Source organism: Ornithorhynchus anatinus, chromosome 4, assembly GCF_004115215.2.
Source record: "Ornithorhynchus anatinus isolate Pmale09 chromosome 4, mOrnAna1.pri.v4, whole genome shotgun sequence".
NCBI classification, from domain to species: Eukaryota; Metazoa; Chordata; class Mammalia; order Monotremata; family Ornithorhynchidae; genus Ornithorhynchus; species Ornithorhynchus anatinus.
Genome location: NC_041731.1, coordinates 45444477 through 45459452, shown reverse-complemented (window position 1 = coordinate 45459452; position 14976 = coordinate 45444477). Strand labels below are relative to the sequence as shown.

The window sequence follows — 14976 nt, the reverse complement described above, 5'->3', positions numbered from 1 at the left end:
AAGATAGGAGGAGAATCAGAGGAGGTGTCAGTGAAACCCGAGTTTATGATAATATTCAAGAGGAAAGGGTTGTCCAGTGTTCAGGTAAGAGATCGAGGATCAGAAGGTAACAGAGGTCGTCATGATTGACGAGGGAGGTAGTGCATGTATTAGAGAGGGCAGTTTATGGAGTGAATACAGAAACCAGATTGGAGGGGGTCAAGGAGAGAATTGGGGAAGAGGACGCAGAGGCAAGGGGGAGTTCACTCCTCACTCAAATAATGAACTCAAATAATTAGGAGAGGAATGGTAGGTGGGAGATGGAGCGATTGGAGGGAAACAGGCATCAAGAGAGGGGTTTTTTATATAGACCTGAGTATGTTTGAAAGCATTGGGGAAGAAGCCTTTAGAAAATGAATGGTTGAAAGATGGCGGTCAGGATGGGGGGCAAATGTTTTGATAAGGTGTGAAGTGATGTGGTTGGAACACAGGTATAGGGATAGACTGTGAGAGGTGGCAGGGAGTAGTTGCATTGATGCACTGATGTTTGGAAGAATGTGGGATTTGGAGCTCCTTAACTGATTGAAGTGATGGCAAATCAGGAGAGACCAGACTAAACATAGTAAGTGCTCAATAAATATGATTGATTGATCGTTGATGACAGGGGAAATGAAGGCTTAGTTGGGGAAAGCCTCTTGGAGGAGATGGGATTTTAATTAAGCTTTGAAGGTGGAGAGAGTGGTTCAGTCTGTGTTTCACTTGTGGCTTCTGCACTGCTTGAGTCAAGCCTCTGGACCCTATGGCATTCTAGTTGCCATTTTCCTGATCAACTGGAAGTTGAGAAGGGGGTGGAAAAACTTGGCTTCATCATTATTAGTATTTGAGCTCCGCCTGCGTACGCTAGGACTGTACTAGATCCTTGAGAACAAGCAGTAAAAAACACACTCCCTGCTTTTGAGGAGTTTGCAGTCTAATGAATTGAATGCTTGAACATGGGGAATAGACCTGTTCAAAGGGAGAGATTCCACTTGTCAAAAGTGAAACATTTTATGTTATATTTTGTCTGCATATTGTGGGAAATCTTGCTTCTGTTATCTGTTACCTCCCGTGTGGTGAACCAACAAATGAATTAATTTCAGGTTGATTCTGCCCTAGGCTCCTTTGCTCCTTGTCACTTTAATCTCCTAAGGTTAATTAATTGGCAGTTATTTATCACTGGCCACCTGCACTTTATGGAGAAGGTTTTATTGGGATCTAAAGCTGCGCCCCTTTCTGACAGTTCCAAGACAGGTCTGGCTCCCCACCTCAGCAAGCTTGCCTCTTACTCCTGTCCTTTGATTCTTTCCCTCTATATCTGGTATAGCCAATGTTTTGTGAAAATGCTTTCCTCCACTCCCCCATCCCAACCCTCTGTCCCCACTCACGATATTCACTTTGTCATCCGGTGCTCTTGAGGAGGTAGCAACACATTCATCTCCCTCTTTCGCTCTGTTCCTTTTCTCAGTGCCATTTGGTCTTCTCAGAGTTAGAGTCTACCCAGCATGGCCCAGCTCCTGGCCCAGAATATGTTGTCTAGGAAGCCATTTAGCAAGGAAAATATCTTGGTGGGATCAGTATTTTGCACCCTTGGATGTTTTGGGGTGGACAGTCAGCTTGGCCTGTAAATTTGGTTGCCTTAGACAACCCCAGGAGTACACCCTCACAGATCCCACACCTGTTACAGTAATGCTGAAAAGAGGAATCTGGGGCAGTTAGGCTAACATTTGCCTTTTGGTGCACAATATACAACCATTGCCAGTTGTGAGTCAGTTAGCTAAATACTTGAATCAGTCAGTCAGAAATATTTATTGAGCACTTACTTGTGTGGTGCCTTGTATTAGGTGTTTACGAGAAAACTGCACGGTAGAATTGGTAGATGTTCCCTGCCCGCAAGAAGCTCATAATTTCCCATGAAAACTCCATCCAGGAATGCTCTGTTTTGACCCAACAGTTTCAGGCAAAAACACAACCAGAGTTTTAAGGCCTGGCCAACAGTCCCGTATTTAAGAAAATTGTACTTAATTGCATTTTAAAAAAATAGAAAATATTTACCTGCCCATGGTACACATCAGGTGTATTACAGAAGACGGGAAGTAGACGGCTTTGGGGGATTCTTAAACACTTTTTGGAGTTCTTTAAATTTTATACAACAGCACGTAATGGTTCCCAACAACTGACATGAGCAGTGCATTGAAAACCTTTATGTCTGAAACTCAGGATTTCCCCCAAGATCATTTTTAGCATCTTCCCTCCTTTACTCCCTCCTAATGTAAGACCCGACTCTAGTGTCTTAGCGCTTCCACAGTTGATTTTAGCATGGTTTCAATTTAGGCAGCTATCTCTCCCTCAGTTTCTCCCAATACATTGACAAAGGTGATTATACTTATTTAGGGTCTTCCATCTTTTTTGAAATGTCACTTTCTCAAACCTATATTCCTCTGTGGTCCCTGGCTGGTTCTGTCACCGCCCATACCTTTTCCAGCTCTGATGCTCAATGGCCAAACCCTGAAGGACCCTGATAAAACAGCTGTCTGGAGTGTGGTTGGAAGATGTTCTTGGGGAGGAAAGGAGCCACTGTGGCTGTGGTTGGGTCTGGCAGAGCTGGGAAAGAGGACATTTCCCCAGAATCTCTGCTCTGGGAAAGTGCCTGCAGCTAAAATGTCATCAGAACTCTTCCAGATTCTTCCCATCGGAAAGGCAGGAAGAACTTTCAGTCCAGTTCATTCCAAATGCTTAAAATGAAGGCCCAATTTCCTTGTTTTAAAAAGCGAATTCCTTCCCCAGGAAGAGGATATATGCAGGCCGAGAATTTCTGAAGATCCAATGGTTTGGATAAATTCATGGACAAGAGAGTCCAGATGGATTTTAGGGGAGCAGTTGGGATTATATAAAGGGAAAGGTTAGGGATGAGGGTGAAGGGCAGCCATCATCAACTCTGTTTCTCCAAGCGTTCTGTTGCTGCTCTTGGAGATAGGACACAGCGCTGCATGGATAATTGATCTGACCCAGTAATGATAATAATAACGGTGTTATTTGTTAAGTGCGTACTATGTGCCAGGCATTGTAGTAATCGCTGGGGTGGATAGAAGCAAATCTAGTTGGATAGAGTCCCTGCCCCAAGTGAAGCTCACGGGCCCTATCCCCATTTTACAGATAAGGTAACTGAGTCACAGAGAAGTGGAATGACTTGCCCAGGGCGCCACTTATTTTCTTAAGATTTATACATTTCTTTTGGCCTACCCAAAGTCTGGCCCAACTAGAAGGTTGGAAACACCGTCAAAGGAATGTTTACATTTTTCCTGAGAGGAAGTAATGTATTTTTGAATGCCCATAACCGAAAGTCAGGACTGGAAGGTTTATATAAAGAGAAGATTAATTTGTTTCTGAAATAACTAGTGCATTGAATGGCTTAGCCCCTTAAATTTTACTCTGCTGCCATTCTAAATCTGAAAATCACTTAAGTGAGAAGAGAAATTCGATTGAAGCCAGATTAAGAATAATGTGAAAAAGTTCCTTAGTAGTACTATTTTGGACCTACCCATAGCCGACGTAGAGAGGTTAATCTATCAGTTTGCGAGCATCTACAAATGCAACTCTCCAGATAACAGGTTTAAAGTAAAGATTTAATACAGTCTCCATCTACTATGATGTTGCAAGTGACAGTTTCAAAACTCATTCTCTAAATCTCAGCAGACTTTATAGCCAGCAGTGGGCCAATATAAAGTTTAATAGCATTACCAACCCATAAATCATCTTTTAAAGATGCTACCAGTAGCTCCAATATTAAATGCAGACAATCGTCTGTGTTATAAATAATTTATCAAACACCATTTCAGATTAGCCTTCCATGCTGAGTTATTTATTTTAGCCTTTACTGTACTATTCCTAAGGCACTTTTTGAAAGATCCATTACTGGTCAGTTTAATGAACTTGGGAGTCTGTTTTGTCCCCTCAAGCACTCTGATACAGCTGTGGTGACCATTACATGGCTGATCTGGACCTCTTTGTGCCTTTTACAAGTGCTGCCCATTTGTCATGTAGTGGTAAATGGAGTTGCACATTGGAGTCCGGGGACACATTGTGTGATGTAGTGATGGAGACAAACAGATAGCTCTATAAAGTGCTGCTTGTCACAGCTGACTTGTATTACAGTACATCACTCTTATTGTAATCTCATTTAAGAAGCCGGAGAGGCCTGGGGGAATGATATTCCCAGTTAGCTTGGTCTTTGTAGCCATAAAGCAGGAAATGCTCCTTTTATAGTCTCTGAACTTTTAGGTGGGGGAGGAGGGGGGGAGGGGCCGGGAAGGGGGTGCTTTCCGAGCTTTGGATTGTTGGATTGTTCCACTAACTTCATGTCACTGGAGTTAAGGTGATGTCAGCATTTTCATTATAAATCTGTATTTGGGTGTGTTATTCTAGCTACATGAATGCTTTTGCTTTCTTGGCCATTAAAGATTTCCAAAGTCCATTTGGCCTTTTTGTTAGACACAGCATTCCAGTAGCGTTGGGGAAATAGGGTTTGGACAATTTTCAATTCAGTTACTTGGATTTGAAGCAGTGCACCAAGCTGCTCTGTACCTGGAATTCTGAAACAGAGCTTGCACATTGGTGCTTGCTGAAATCAGAAGAGGAGGTATATGCACTAGTCTCCACAGTGGGTAGCTCTTGAAGGGAAAAACAGATTCCCAGCGTGTGCGATCTTACAGCTCCCCAAGAGATGATAGAAACTCTGGGTTCCTCACAGGCTCTCGAGACGGTGCTTTTTCTTTATGGTTTTTCTAAAGTATCTATAGCACAGGCTGTAGACAAAGGTATTTAGTCCTGATGTCCAGTGTTGTAAGAGAGGAGTTGAATTAGTTCAGTAGAACATTGACATATGCCTTTGAATCGTAGATGTTAATATCAGCCGTATACATTTGGGCACCTCTTTATCCCCTCTTCCACTCTTGGTTGGCTCCAGGAAGACCAAGCAGAAACAGATCCCTAAGCATTTTTTCAGTTGGGCCCTCCTCTTGCCCCCATCCCAGTGTTGTGGATTTGTGCAATCAATCAGTGGTATTTACTGAGAGCTTACTCTGTGCAGAGAATTCATGTATTAAGAGCTTGGAAAAAAACAGTACAACAGAATTAGTGAGCACATTCCCTGCCCATAATGAGCCTACAGTCTAGGAGGCTCAGTTCAGCAGGAGTAGAAGTCTGGTGGAGATTCCTGGCTGCAGGGAAATTCCCATAAGCCAGACCCTGGTTGAGCAGTGGAAGCAGGGAGTCTGATAGTAACCAGCCCTTGGGGTCGGGGTGGCTGGCAAACACAGGCTGTGTTCCTGGCCTGAGTTGCATCCAAGCCGAGGCATCTCTGGGCTCCCCTTCAGCTGCTGCTGCTTCAGCCGCTGAACAGTCTGAGAGGAGAGGCCGGAGCCTGCCTGGAAAGACAGCTGTGGGGAGGGTGACAGCTTACAGTAGGCAATTCCCCCCAAGGACTTTGGCAGAATGCAGCGCACAAGTAAGAGATGGACGGGTTAGGGACTTTTTGCTCCCTTATATTTGGCGTTGAACAGTTGAACAGTGGGAGGTTGAACAGGCAGAGCAAGTCAAGGATGTGTGAGAGGGCATCTGGAGTAGTCTCGGCTATCCTTCACCCTGCACCAGGGCATCTGGGCTGGACACAGTCTTCCCCCTACCAGGGCCACCAGCTGGGGGACAGCAGCTACCTTACTGAAGTTCTGAACTTCAGGCCTTAATTTTATATTGAAATGCCGATGCCATGGCCAGTAAAGTATGATTAACTAGATGAAGATCCTTCTATAGAGGCAGTTTCATGGAGTTCCTGGCTAACGAGTATCTGGCTTGCCTCTATCCTGGGTCTGGGTCCCTGGTTTCTCCCTCCCCCTGCAGCTTCTTTCCCCCAAGGAGGATGACCTCAGTGGTTCGGCAGGGAAGCCTACAAGGGGGAAAGCACTATGTGTGTGCATCAGGACTACTGAAGAGGTGAAGACCAGAATCATTTCAGCCTCTGTGGGGTGCAGGCAGGCTCTCTGGACTCAACTGGAGATGGCCGGGGCAAGACTGGCAGTGGAGGCCAGCGTAGGGATTGAAAGCCTCATTTGATGAACCGAGGTCAGTCCCTGCTGTTTCCTTGGAGTCTCCCCTTTCCCTCAGTGGGTCTGTAGAGGGAGCCAACGTAGTTGAAATGACCTGCTGTTAGCTTTAGCATGAAGAAAAAGGAATGGAGACCCAGGCTAGCGCAGATTTGGAAAGAGCTAAAATGACCACAGTTCTCATATGATAGGGGAACTTGCACTGGCAGGCCAGGGATGAACCAAAAGAAACCCTGGTGGTGTAGATTGGAGTCTCGGGTTTCCCTTTGGTGTAAGAAGTGGGGAGGAAGTGGACCCTGAATCCTGAATGGACTGAGAGAGCCTCCTGGGACAACAATGGATTGGTGCAGAAAAGGTGGGTGGGGGTCCCTTCAGCTGTTCATTTTAGAAATATTTGGGCTTACTTACTCTGGTCTAGAGAGGATTCTGATTGACCCAACTCAGGAAAGAGGTCTCTGGTACCAGCTTGAAGGGAAGCGTTTCATAGGAGTTACTGCCCAGGCCGAAGTGAAATATCCCAAGATAGAAGAGGGTTATTAAAGCTACAGTGTGGTCACCTGTTTAAAATACCCAGCCCTGGGAAAACATTCAGTAAGTTGAAGTGATCCAAGTCCATATCACTGAGGGGTGGGAAAACATGGGTTAAATCAGATGATTTCAATTGAACTTGCTTTTGATTTTGGAGTGGTGGGCTTTTCCTGAGCCTGTTCTTTCTGTGCTGTGCCCCTCCTGCTTTATAAGATAAGATGGTGTTGGGCAGGAAACAGGTCTACCAACTCCCTTGTATTGTACATTCCCAAGCGCTTACTACAGTGCTCTGCACATGGTAAACACTCAGTAAGTACCCGTTGATTGATTGAAAGCCCAGGCATTTGACATTTGCCCTGCTGGTGTGTAGGGATGCAGCATTTTGGGAGAACCTAATTCCAGCCTCCACTCCCACCCACTACTGAAGTTACTCAGATTTGGAAGTTGGTGGTAGGCCTGGTGAGAGAAGTCAGAAAACCCTAAAAGTATAGGAATTTCCCTGACTGTGGACATTCCCATTTCCTCCAGGCTTCATCAGCATCTTACCCCTCCTCATTAGCGCATTAGAAGGTCAAATTTGATGGACTCCTGACCATGGACTTTAAAATAATCAAGTCTCTCCTACTGCACTCCAGTTTTCACTCTTTGTTCCTCTTAAACCAGCCTACTCAAACCTGCTGCCTTCAAGTCTTTTTCTGCTGCCGATCCTCTGCTCTCCCTTCCGGGAGTCTCCCGTCACCCTTCATGCAGAATACTCCCTTTCCCATTTCAAAGCTCTCTGAAATCACATCTCCAAAAGGCGTTTGTCTACATATATTCCCCACAACTGCCTGTTTAGCATCCAGTCAGATTAATCATATGAGCATACTGGGTGCAGAGAACTGTTCAAGTGCTTCGGGAGATTTCAGAGTTGATGGACACACTCCCTATCCATATTGAGCTTACAATCTAGAGGGGAGATGGACATTAATAAAATAAAATTTACAGTTGGTACATAAGTGCTATGGGACTAAGGGTCGGGTCAGTACATAGTGCCCAAAGGGCATGGCTCAGTAGAAGCAGCGTGGCTTAGTGGCTAGACCATGGGCCTGGGAGTTAGAAGAACCTGAGTTCCAATCCCAGCTCCACCACTTACCTGCTGTGTGCCCTTGGGCAAGTCATTTAACTTCTCTGTGCCTCAGTTACCTCACTGTGAGGCCCCCCAGTGGGATAATCGTATTAACTTGCATCTACCTCCGGCACTTAGAACAATGCTTGGCACATAGTAAGTGCTTAACAAGTACCATAATTATTATTATTACAGATTCAAGTGCGTAAGTACTCTAAACCCCTCCCAAGCCAGCACTTTCTTAATATTTTTATATTCTTAGTCTCCTAATTCTTTTAGTGTCTCTCCCCTACTAGATTGTTAGCTCCTTGGGGGCCAAGTAATCATATCTATTAATTCTACTGTATTCTCTTAAAATAATGCCTACTACAGTACTTTGCATACAGAAAGTGCTCAATCAGTACTAATTGTTCCACTCAGATGGGAAGGAGGGGGAGAGGTAGAGCACAATTTGAGTATCTCTTTGTTTCTTTTGGTCAAGGAAGAGTAGTACCTTGCCTTTGGCCAAAGTTGATGGAGGTGCTGTGGGGAAGGGTCCCCCTTTATTCTAGGCTTTCCCAATAGCACTCAAGCAGGGCTGACTTGGGTGAGGAACCCCTACTCTCCCTCCCGCCCCCAACACACATACCTGGGTATGTAGTCCAATCATAACTGCTTAGTGCAATAGTATGCATTTTGGGGGGAATAAAAGGGAAAAAAGCCCCAAAACCCAATAACTGGGGATGGGCAGGGGCGTGGAAGAGTAATTTGTTTATTTTTAAATGGGTGAAAATCTGGCTTGTTTCAAAAATTTCAGGTTAATTTTAACTTTCTTCACATCTACTAAAATCCGCAAGTCCTCAGCATATAGTATTCCTCTCCACTCTTTGAAGTGGTGTAGATTAAATGCAACATCACAGCTACCTGTTGGCATACATAGCACTGTCAGTGTCTTGTTTAATTTGGGGTTTGGGCTCCAGCATCAAATCCCAGATCTTGGGTATGAGGGCTTTACAAGAAAATGAAGAATAGATATGTGCTCAATGGAAAAGCAAAAAGTGACTCTGGATGTCTGTTACTCAAGAAAGCTCTAGGTTATTTAAAGGGTAGAGAGAAGGGAACTCCTCTGGTGGGGGGAAGGACTTTAAAAATGGCCAAACTGTCTCGATAACACATTGCACAATATGTCCCTATTGGAGATATTGGAAATTCATCCAATTTCCAATTCTCCTATTGAAAATATTGGAAATTGGAAATGGGCTAAATCAACCTGGCAGAAATACACTGGCTTTACAGTTAAAGGTCACTTTTGGCTGTGAATTGGAAAAAGAAAATTTTTGGCCCAAGCTAGAAGATTGAGGGATAGAAATTGGACAAGACCCTTAAAAACTCAACCCCTCCCCACCTTAATGTTGACAGTCATATGGGGCTGGGGTTTTCCTTTAGACCCATGTGTCCTGATCATTGTCAAGCTGGGTGTTAGCTTATAGGCTCTTGCTGCTGGTTGGATGAGGTTGGGTGAATCCCAGGTCTAACAGCATCAGGCCTCCCACTGACAACCCCTTGCACTGGCCTAGGCTGCTTCCCTACAGCTGCTGTCCAGTGAGCTGTTGCCTGACCCAGTAGCACTCATGGGTCCCCATCCTGGCTTTTTTCTCACGCACCAGCTCCATGGGTTGCATGAAGTTCTAGGCTTTGCCCAATTGAACCCAACCTGTAACTTTCATTTTTTCCATTGGTGTTCAGTCTCAGATGTGGCCATTATTTTGATTTCCAAGTGAGTTTCCCACAGGGACCTAGTATTCCCTGTTCTGCAGGCAGGTGAGGATATAAATATTTTCATTTCTTCCCCAGGAAGAGGAAGCCAAACAACTGGTGAGAGATGCTATTGCAGCTGGCATTTACAATGACTTGGGGTCTGGGAGCAATATTGATCTCTGCGTCATCAGCAAGACCAAGTTGGACTTCCTCCGCCCTTACGCCGTCCCCAACAAGAAGGGCGTCAGGTGGGTCAATAGGGATCGGAGAGGCGTGGAAATCTCTCATTCCCTTGTCCAGATTTGGGTCTTTTGTGGTAGGGTTTATTCTGGATATGTAATGTGAGTGGAGAATTGTGGTGCTTTCTCTGTCTCTTCTCCCCTACTCCTGGCATCTCTCCTCCCTGCTAGACTCACTTGGGACAAATGTTCCAGGGGGACTTCTCCCTCTAAGAGCCAGGTTTTGGGATTGGGCCACTCTCCAGGTTAGAGGTGTCAAAGCAAGTAGAAGGCAATTTTGGAGCATGCAGAGTATCACTGAAAGCAAAGCCCTTGTGATTTTGCCACACAAGAGCCTGAAAGGGAGCTATAGAAGAGTGACTGCATAAAATCAGGGGGTCGGCAGCATGTTGGAAGTACATTTTTATCAACCAAGCCAGAGTGTCCAGACTGGAACTAGGGATTGACTTATTGTCTTTGGGGGTGAACGACAACTTGCAGGATGATTCCCAGGAGCTCCCCAAAGAACCTGCTCCAGCTCCCCCCGTGTCAGCTCACGCTCTGCAGCGGGGTGTTTCCCGGCTGAAATTGCTCAAGGTAAAAAAAAAAAGCACCTCCTCACAGGCTGCTGAAGTAGACTGTAAGCATGATGGAAAGCCTTTTGTTTCTTGCTTTAAATCAGACAGGAGCCGAGCCACAGCGCATAGCCCAGCCAGAGCTGTCATCAGGCGGTTTGGGTGGGCTGCTTTGCTTTGTTCAGACCACAAGGTCAGCTGGGTCGAGCAAGGTTTTAGGCTAGGAGAAGAGGCTCACCAGTGGCCACCCCTCACCAGATAAGGCAGAATTCCCAGTTTGTTTGCAACGCAGCATGTGGCTCTTCATGAAAGGTCTTGCTGGGAGAGCAAGGCACCTTAATTATAGAACTGTCTTCGGCTCCCTTTCCGGCAGCTTTAGCACCACATGTCTAGGGGAAGAAATCCAACCATCTCTCTCTCCCCTCCCCCCAATGGCTTATTTTGGCATCTCCTCTCTCTTCCCTGAAGTTAAATGGGTTGCTGTGAAAGGGGAAGACTTGGAGAGGCCCAGTCCAGCCCAACTGTGCAGATCAGGACTTCTCTGTTTATAGGAACACATTTCCCATTGGAGATGGCATTTGGGATTTCATTTGCTACTCCTGGGAGTGGAGGAACCAAACGAGATTTGGACTAGCCACCTCCAGAGCCTGCAGAAATCCTGGTGGGAGCTTTCCCTTCAGCCCAAACAATCACCTCTAAGTGTTAGGCCAGAAATTTTAGCCATGGTCCTGAGATTGTGCTTTCTGCAAAACAGGGAAAGTTAGCTTTTATGTTCTTTAAAGTGCAGTGACCTGTTTCATTCTCCATCGCCCCGACCGGATTCAAGCTAACTGGTTGTTGGCCAATTCCAGTGGCCTGAGTTTAATCAATTGGTGAAACTTCCAAATTCTCAGCTGGGAGAAGGGTGGAGACGCCTTCACAAATTCCCTTTCTTTCTCCAGGTACGGCAGGTACAAGTGTGAGAAAGGGACAACGGCCGTGCTCACCGAGAAAGTCACTTCATTGGAACTGGAAGTGCTGGATGAGACTGTCCAGACGATGGATACTTCTTAACCTGGGCCATGTCAACAGTGTCCTTCACCTGGATTGGGACCGAGTCCACTGTATGTAAGAAACTCAAAGCGAATAAATGATAATTGGGATACCTGAGTGGTGGAGAGATGCTTAACCCCCACACCCTTTTTCCAGTCATAGGTTTGATTGACCACATAGCAGCCAGAGCCAACAAGTAGTTTTAGAGCATTGATGCCTTAGGAGTTTAATATCTAGTACAAAAACGAGATCCCATGGGTTTGGGGGCCGAAAGGAATCCACTTGGTCAGATGTTTGGCAATGGGTTATGGTTCATTTCACAAAACTTGTGGATTAGATTTAAATACTTTTCCTAAGATCTATTGGAAAAAAAATGCCTTGCAGAGCTGGAGGAGACCTCATTGATGGTTTGTCTATCCTTCCCCACTATGAGCTGCTTTTCTGGCCCAAACTTAGCAAGCTATGGGGATTTCAGAAACGAATTTCTAAGCCTAATGCCGCTAGCCCAAATAATGATTAAGGAGGGGAACATACAGATGTTCACACACACAATAAACACCTCTTACCCCAACTTTATTTCAGTATTGATAACATAGCAGACATTACTACAAGAGACATTATTTCATACATGGAAAAAAAAGCAATGTAACAGCACAGCTCTCTCCCTCTGCCCACGGTCCTTCCAGAATGCTTTGGCTGCAGCTCTGTACACATAGGCAGATGAACCGGAAACACTTGAACGTGAATCCCCAAGCAAGCAGCAACCGCTTTTTTCATTCAGCCAGAATCAGACATCATTGATTCAATGAGTGACCATTTAGTCCATTCAAGAATTAAATTTGTGAGTAAAAACAAAATGAACACACCCTTTCCTCAAAGCTTTTCTAGATTCACATTTATAAATTAGTCTTCACAGTTAAATAGTATGGGTTAATCCTGTTTTGGGTACTAAACCATGTTAGCTTTCTAAGTCGGTGCTTGACTTGACACAGTTCAAAGCACTGTTGTGACCCTACCGTGGCGGGAGAGGCATACAAAGGTATCTTCCTAGAATTGGAAAAATGCCTTAACACTGGTCTAGTAATGAATGGTTCTGCCGGGGGAAAAAAATACAGGGCTCAAAAGTAGAACTGGCTTGGTGAAAGAACAGCATTCACCTAGATACTGGTTTGGGACTCTTGCCCCGCATCTCTCGTCATCATTAGCCATGGAAATGACAGAAAAATACTAGCATTAATTTCCACTCTACTTTCCATTAAAAAAAAAAAGTCATCCAAATGAGCGTTTCTTCCCTTTCCAACAGCAGGAATGAAGCACACAGCTTGAATGTTTCTAAAGATATGAAGGACTAAACTGAATTTGCTATTAACCATTTGCAAAAGAGGCTTGTTAGCAGTTATACTAATTACACAGTCTACTGCAATTCTTATATTAGTATAAACAGTGACAATTCACCAGAGGAATTATTTTTAACATTTCACATTACAATTGAGATACAAGGAGTACTAAATCTCCTTGTTGATGATTTCATCTAGATTACACACAACAGGTTAGAGAAAGTACCCTTGAAAGATGTAACATATCAACTTTTCCCAGAAGTTGCTCTGCCTCCCAGCATCTTCCCTTTTATAAAGCACGACCACTTTAAAATCCCTTGTCAAACAGGTAACCTGCAGAAATCACGGAGACGCATTTGGAGACTGTTCCACGCTCAGTTGTGTTTCACAGGGCGCCAGCCAGTCAGTTTCTTCTGAGAAAAAACAGAAAACTTCAAGTAAGACTAAGTGGTGGTGACTTGGCTTGGAGACGTTCCTTGGTTCAAGTGCTGGAGGTCCAGACGTGCATCTGTTTTGCCGTTTGGTGCACGTAACCAATGTCAGGTCTCTGATCGGGATCCGGGTAGATGCACATACTGACCAGTTCCCGTAACTGAAAGAGAAGAGGAGACACAGGGAGGTGAGGGAGGTGTCTTGGGTTTTTGTCTTTTTCTCTCTCTCCTTAAGGGCATTCAGATTCCAAAGCCCAAGCAAGTGCTTTCCCCTTCTATGCCTATTTACTCATCTGTGAAACAAGGAAGGGGCCGCTCACCTGCTTGAGTGGTACTGTGGGCAAGGACTCTGAGCCGCGAGGATGAAAGACACTATAGAACCGGAGAGGCTGTTTGGTGGCATTCATGCAGGCGCTAACACTGCAGGACTAAACTCAAGAAAAGGGCTTATTGATTATAATAAATAAATGAAGACGCAGAAGGTCTGCAGTCTGTGCACCTCCCAGCCCTCTTTATTGTGCACATGAAAGATTGGAGCTTTTAATTACCCAGACACTGAAAGCTGCTCATACCTCTGAGGCGGGGGGGACGCCATGAGCCTCTGATCCTCTCACATTTTTTGGATCGCCCCAGTGCCAATTTATTTTAACGGTAATTAAAATGATGACCATATAAAGCACACATCTTAGACTGCATTACAGGGTGTACTTCATTTGCTGTTTTTCGGTCTCCATACCCCACTCTCAGGCAGACCTGACGCGTAGGTGCCCGAAGCTGACGGGCACTGATACAGAGGGACGGCTGTAGCCTGTGGGGTTGGAGGAATTAACAAGCGGCAGACACTGTATGGAGATCAATGCGCTTATCCCGGCAGACGCATGGGAACCCAGGAGACAGGGCAGCCAAAATAAACCCATTCCTTTTAAGTTATTTCTGGATAATTTATCTTCAAACAATTAGGGATTCAAGTGTGCCAAAAATAGCCAGTGAATTTGGACAATTAACTGTTAAGGTTTTAGCTGGATGCCAGCGACGGCCTCTTGCAGACAATTCTTCCAGCTTCCCTACCCTACGCTTCTGATACGGACCCTTGTCCACAACCTTTCCTTTTCAAAGCTAATTTGGGAAGAAGAGTAGCATTAGCTGGTCAAATAACTGGAAAATGTGGTGTCAAGAGAAAGCTGTCCCCTGAAGACTGGAATCCAGACCTCCAGGAGTGAGGACACTACCGGTGAACCAGGTCAAGGGGGTCTCCCAGGCTGTAAGCAGCAGGTAAATGATCCTTATACAGATAAGAATCCACGTGTGATCTGGGAATGCCTGAAAAGCAAACAGTTATTAGAACCCAGCTGGTGGGGTGGATATTCCTGGAGACAAACTCTCGATGAAATGAGATTTATCGGCCTGTAGAAGATTTTCTGGATCCAGGAACCACATTCAGTGCGAAGTAGAACCTCCCCTGGCTAGAAACACATATGACCCCTCCAGCATAGCCAGCAACATTCAGCCCACCTCACTCTCCTCCTGAGTGGGGAGGATGGAGCAGAGTGCCTGGGGTGCTGCTGCCCACTGAGAAAACACAGCCAGTGAGTTAGTCTTCAGATGAATAACTTTGTCAGAGCAATTTAATTCACTTCGGGAGAAGTACAAAATCAGGAGGAAAAAAATTAAGACCAGGGAAATGGAGTTTCAACCCATTTACCCTCTCACCCAGGATAATAATGACAATGATGGTATACATTGAGCACTTACTATGTGCCAAGCAGTCTTCTAAGCGTTGGGGTAGATACAGGCAATCAGGTTATTCCCACAGGGGGCTCACAGTCAATCCCCATTTTACAGATGAGGTAATTGAGGCACCGAGAAGTTAAGTGGCTTGCCCAAGGTCACACAG

General features: G+C 45.2%; 2 protein-coding genes across 3 annotated transcripts in view; one reads left to right on the top strand and one right to left on the bottom strand.

Moving 5' to 3' along the window:
• The window catches only part of PSMB7 (proteasome 20S subunit beta 7), a 68853-nt gene extending 57431 nt beyond the window's left edge, over positions 1–11422 (top strand). Inside the window, exons 7-8 of the mRNA XM_029064048.2 lie at positions 9586–9737; positions 11224–11422. Coding sequence (XP_028919881.1) covers positions 9586–9737; positions 11224–11335 — 264 coding nt within the window. The 3' untranslated portion in view covers positions 11336–11422. The remainder of the gene's footprint in view (positions 1–9585; positions 9738–11223) is intronic.
• Positions 11423–11872: 450 nt separating this feature from the next.
• NEK6 (NIMA related kinase 6) overlaps positions 11873–14976 on the bottom strand; it is a 105847-nt gene continuing 102743 nt past the window's right edge. For both annotated transcript variants that reach the window (XM_029063838.1, XM_029063839.2), the window contains exon 10: positions 11873–13243. In XM_029063838.1, coding sequence (XP_028919671.1) covers positions 13133–13243 — 111 coding nt within the window. In that variant the 3' untranslated portion in view covers positions 11873–13132. The remainder of the gene's footprint in view (positions 13244–14976) is intronic.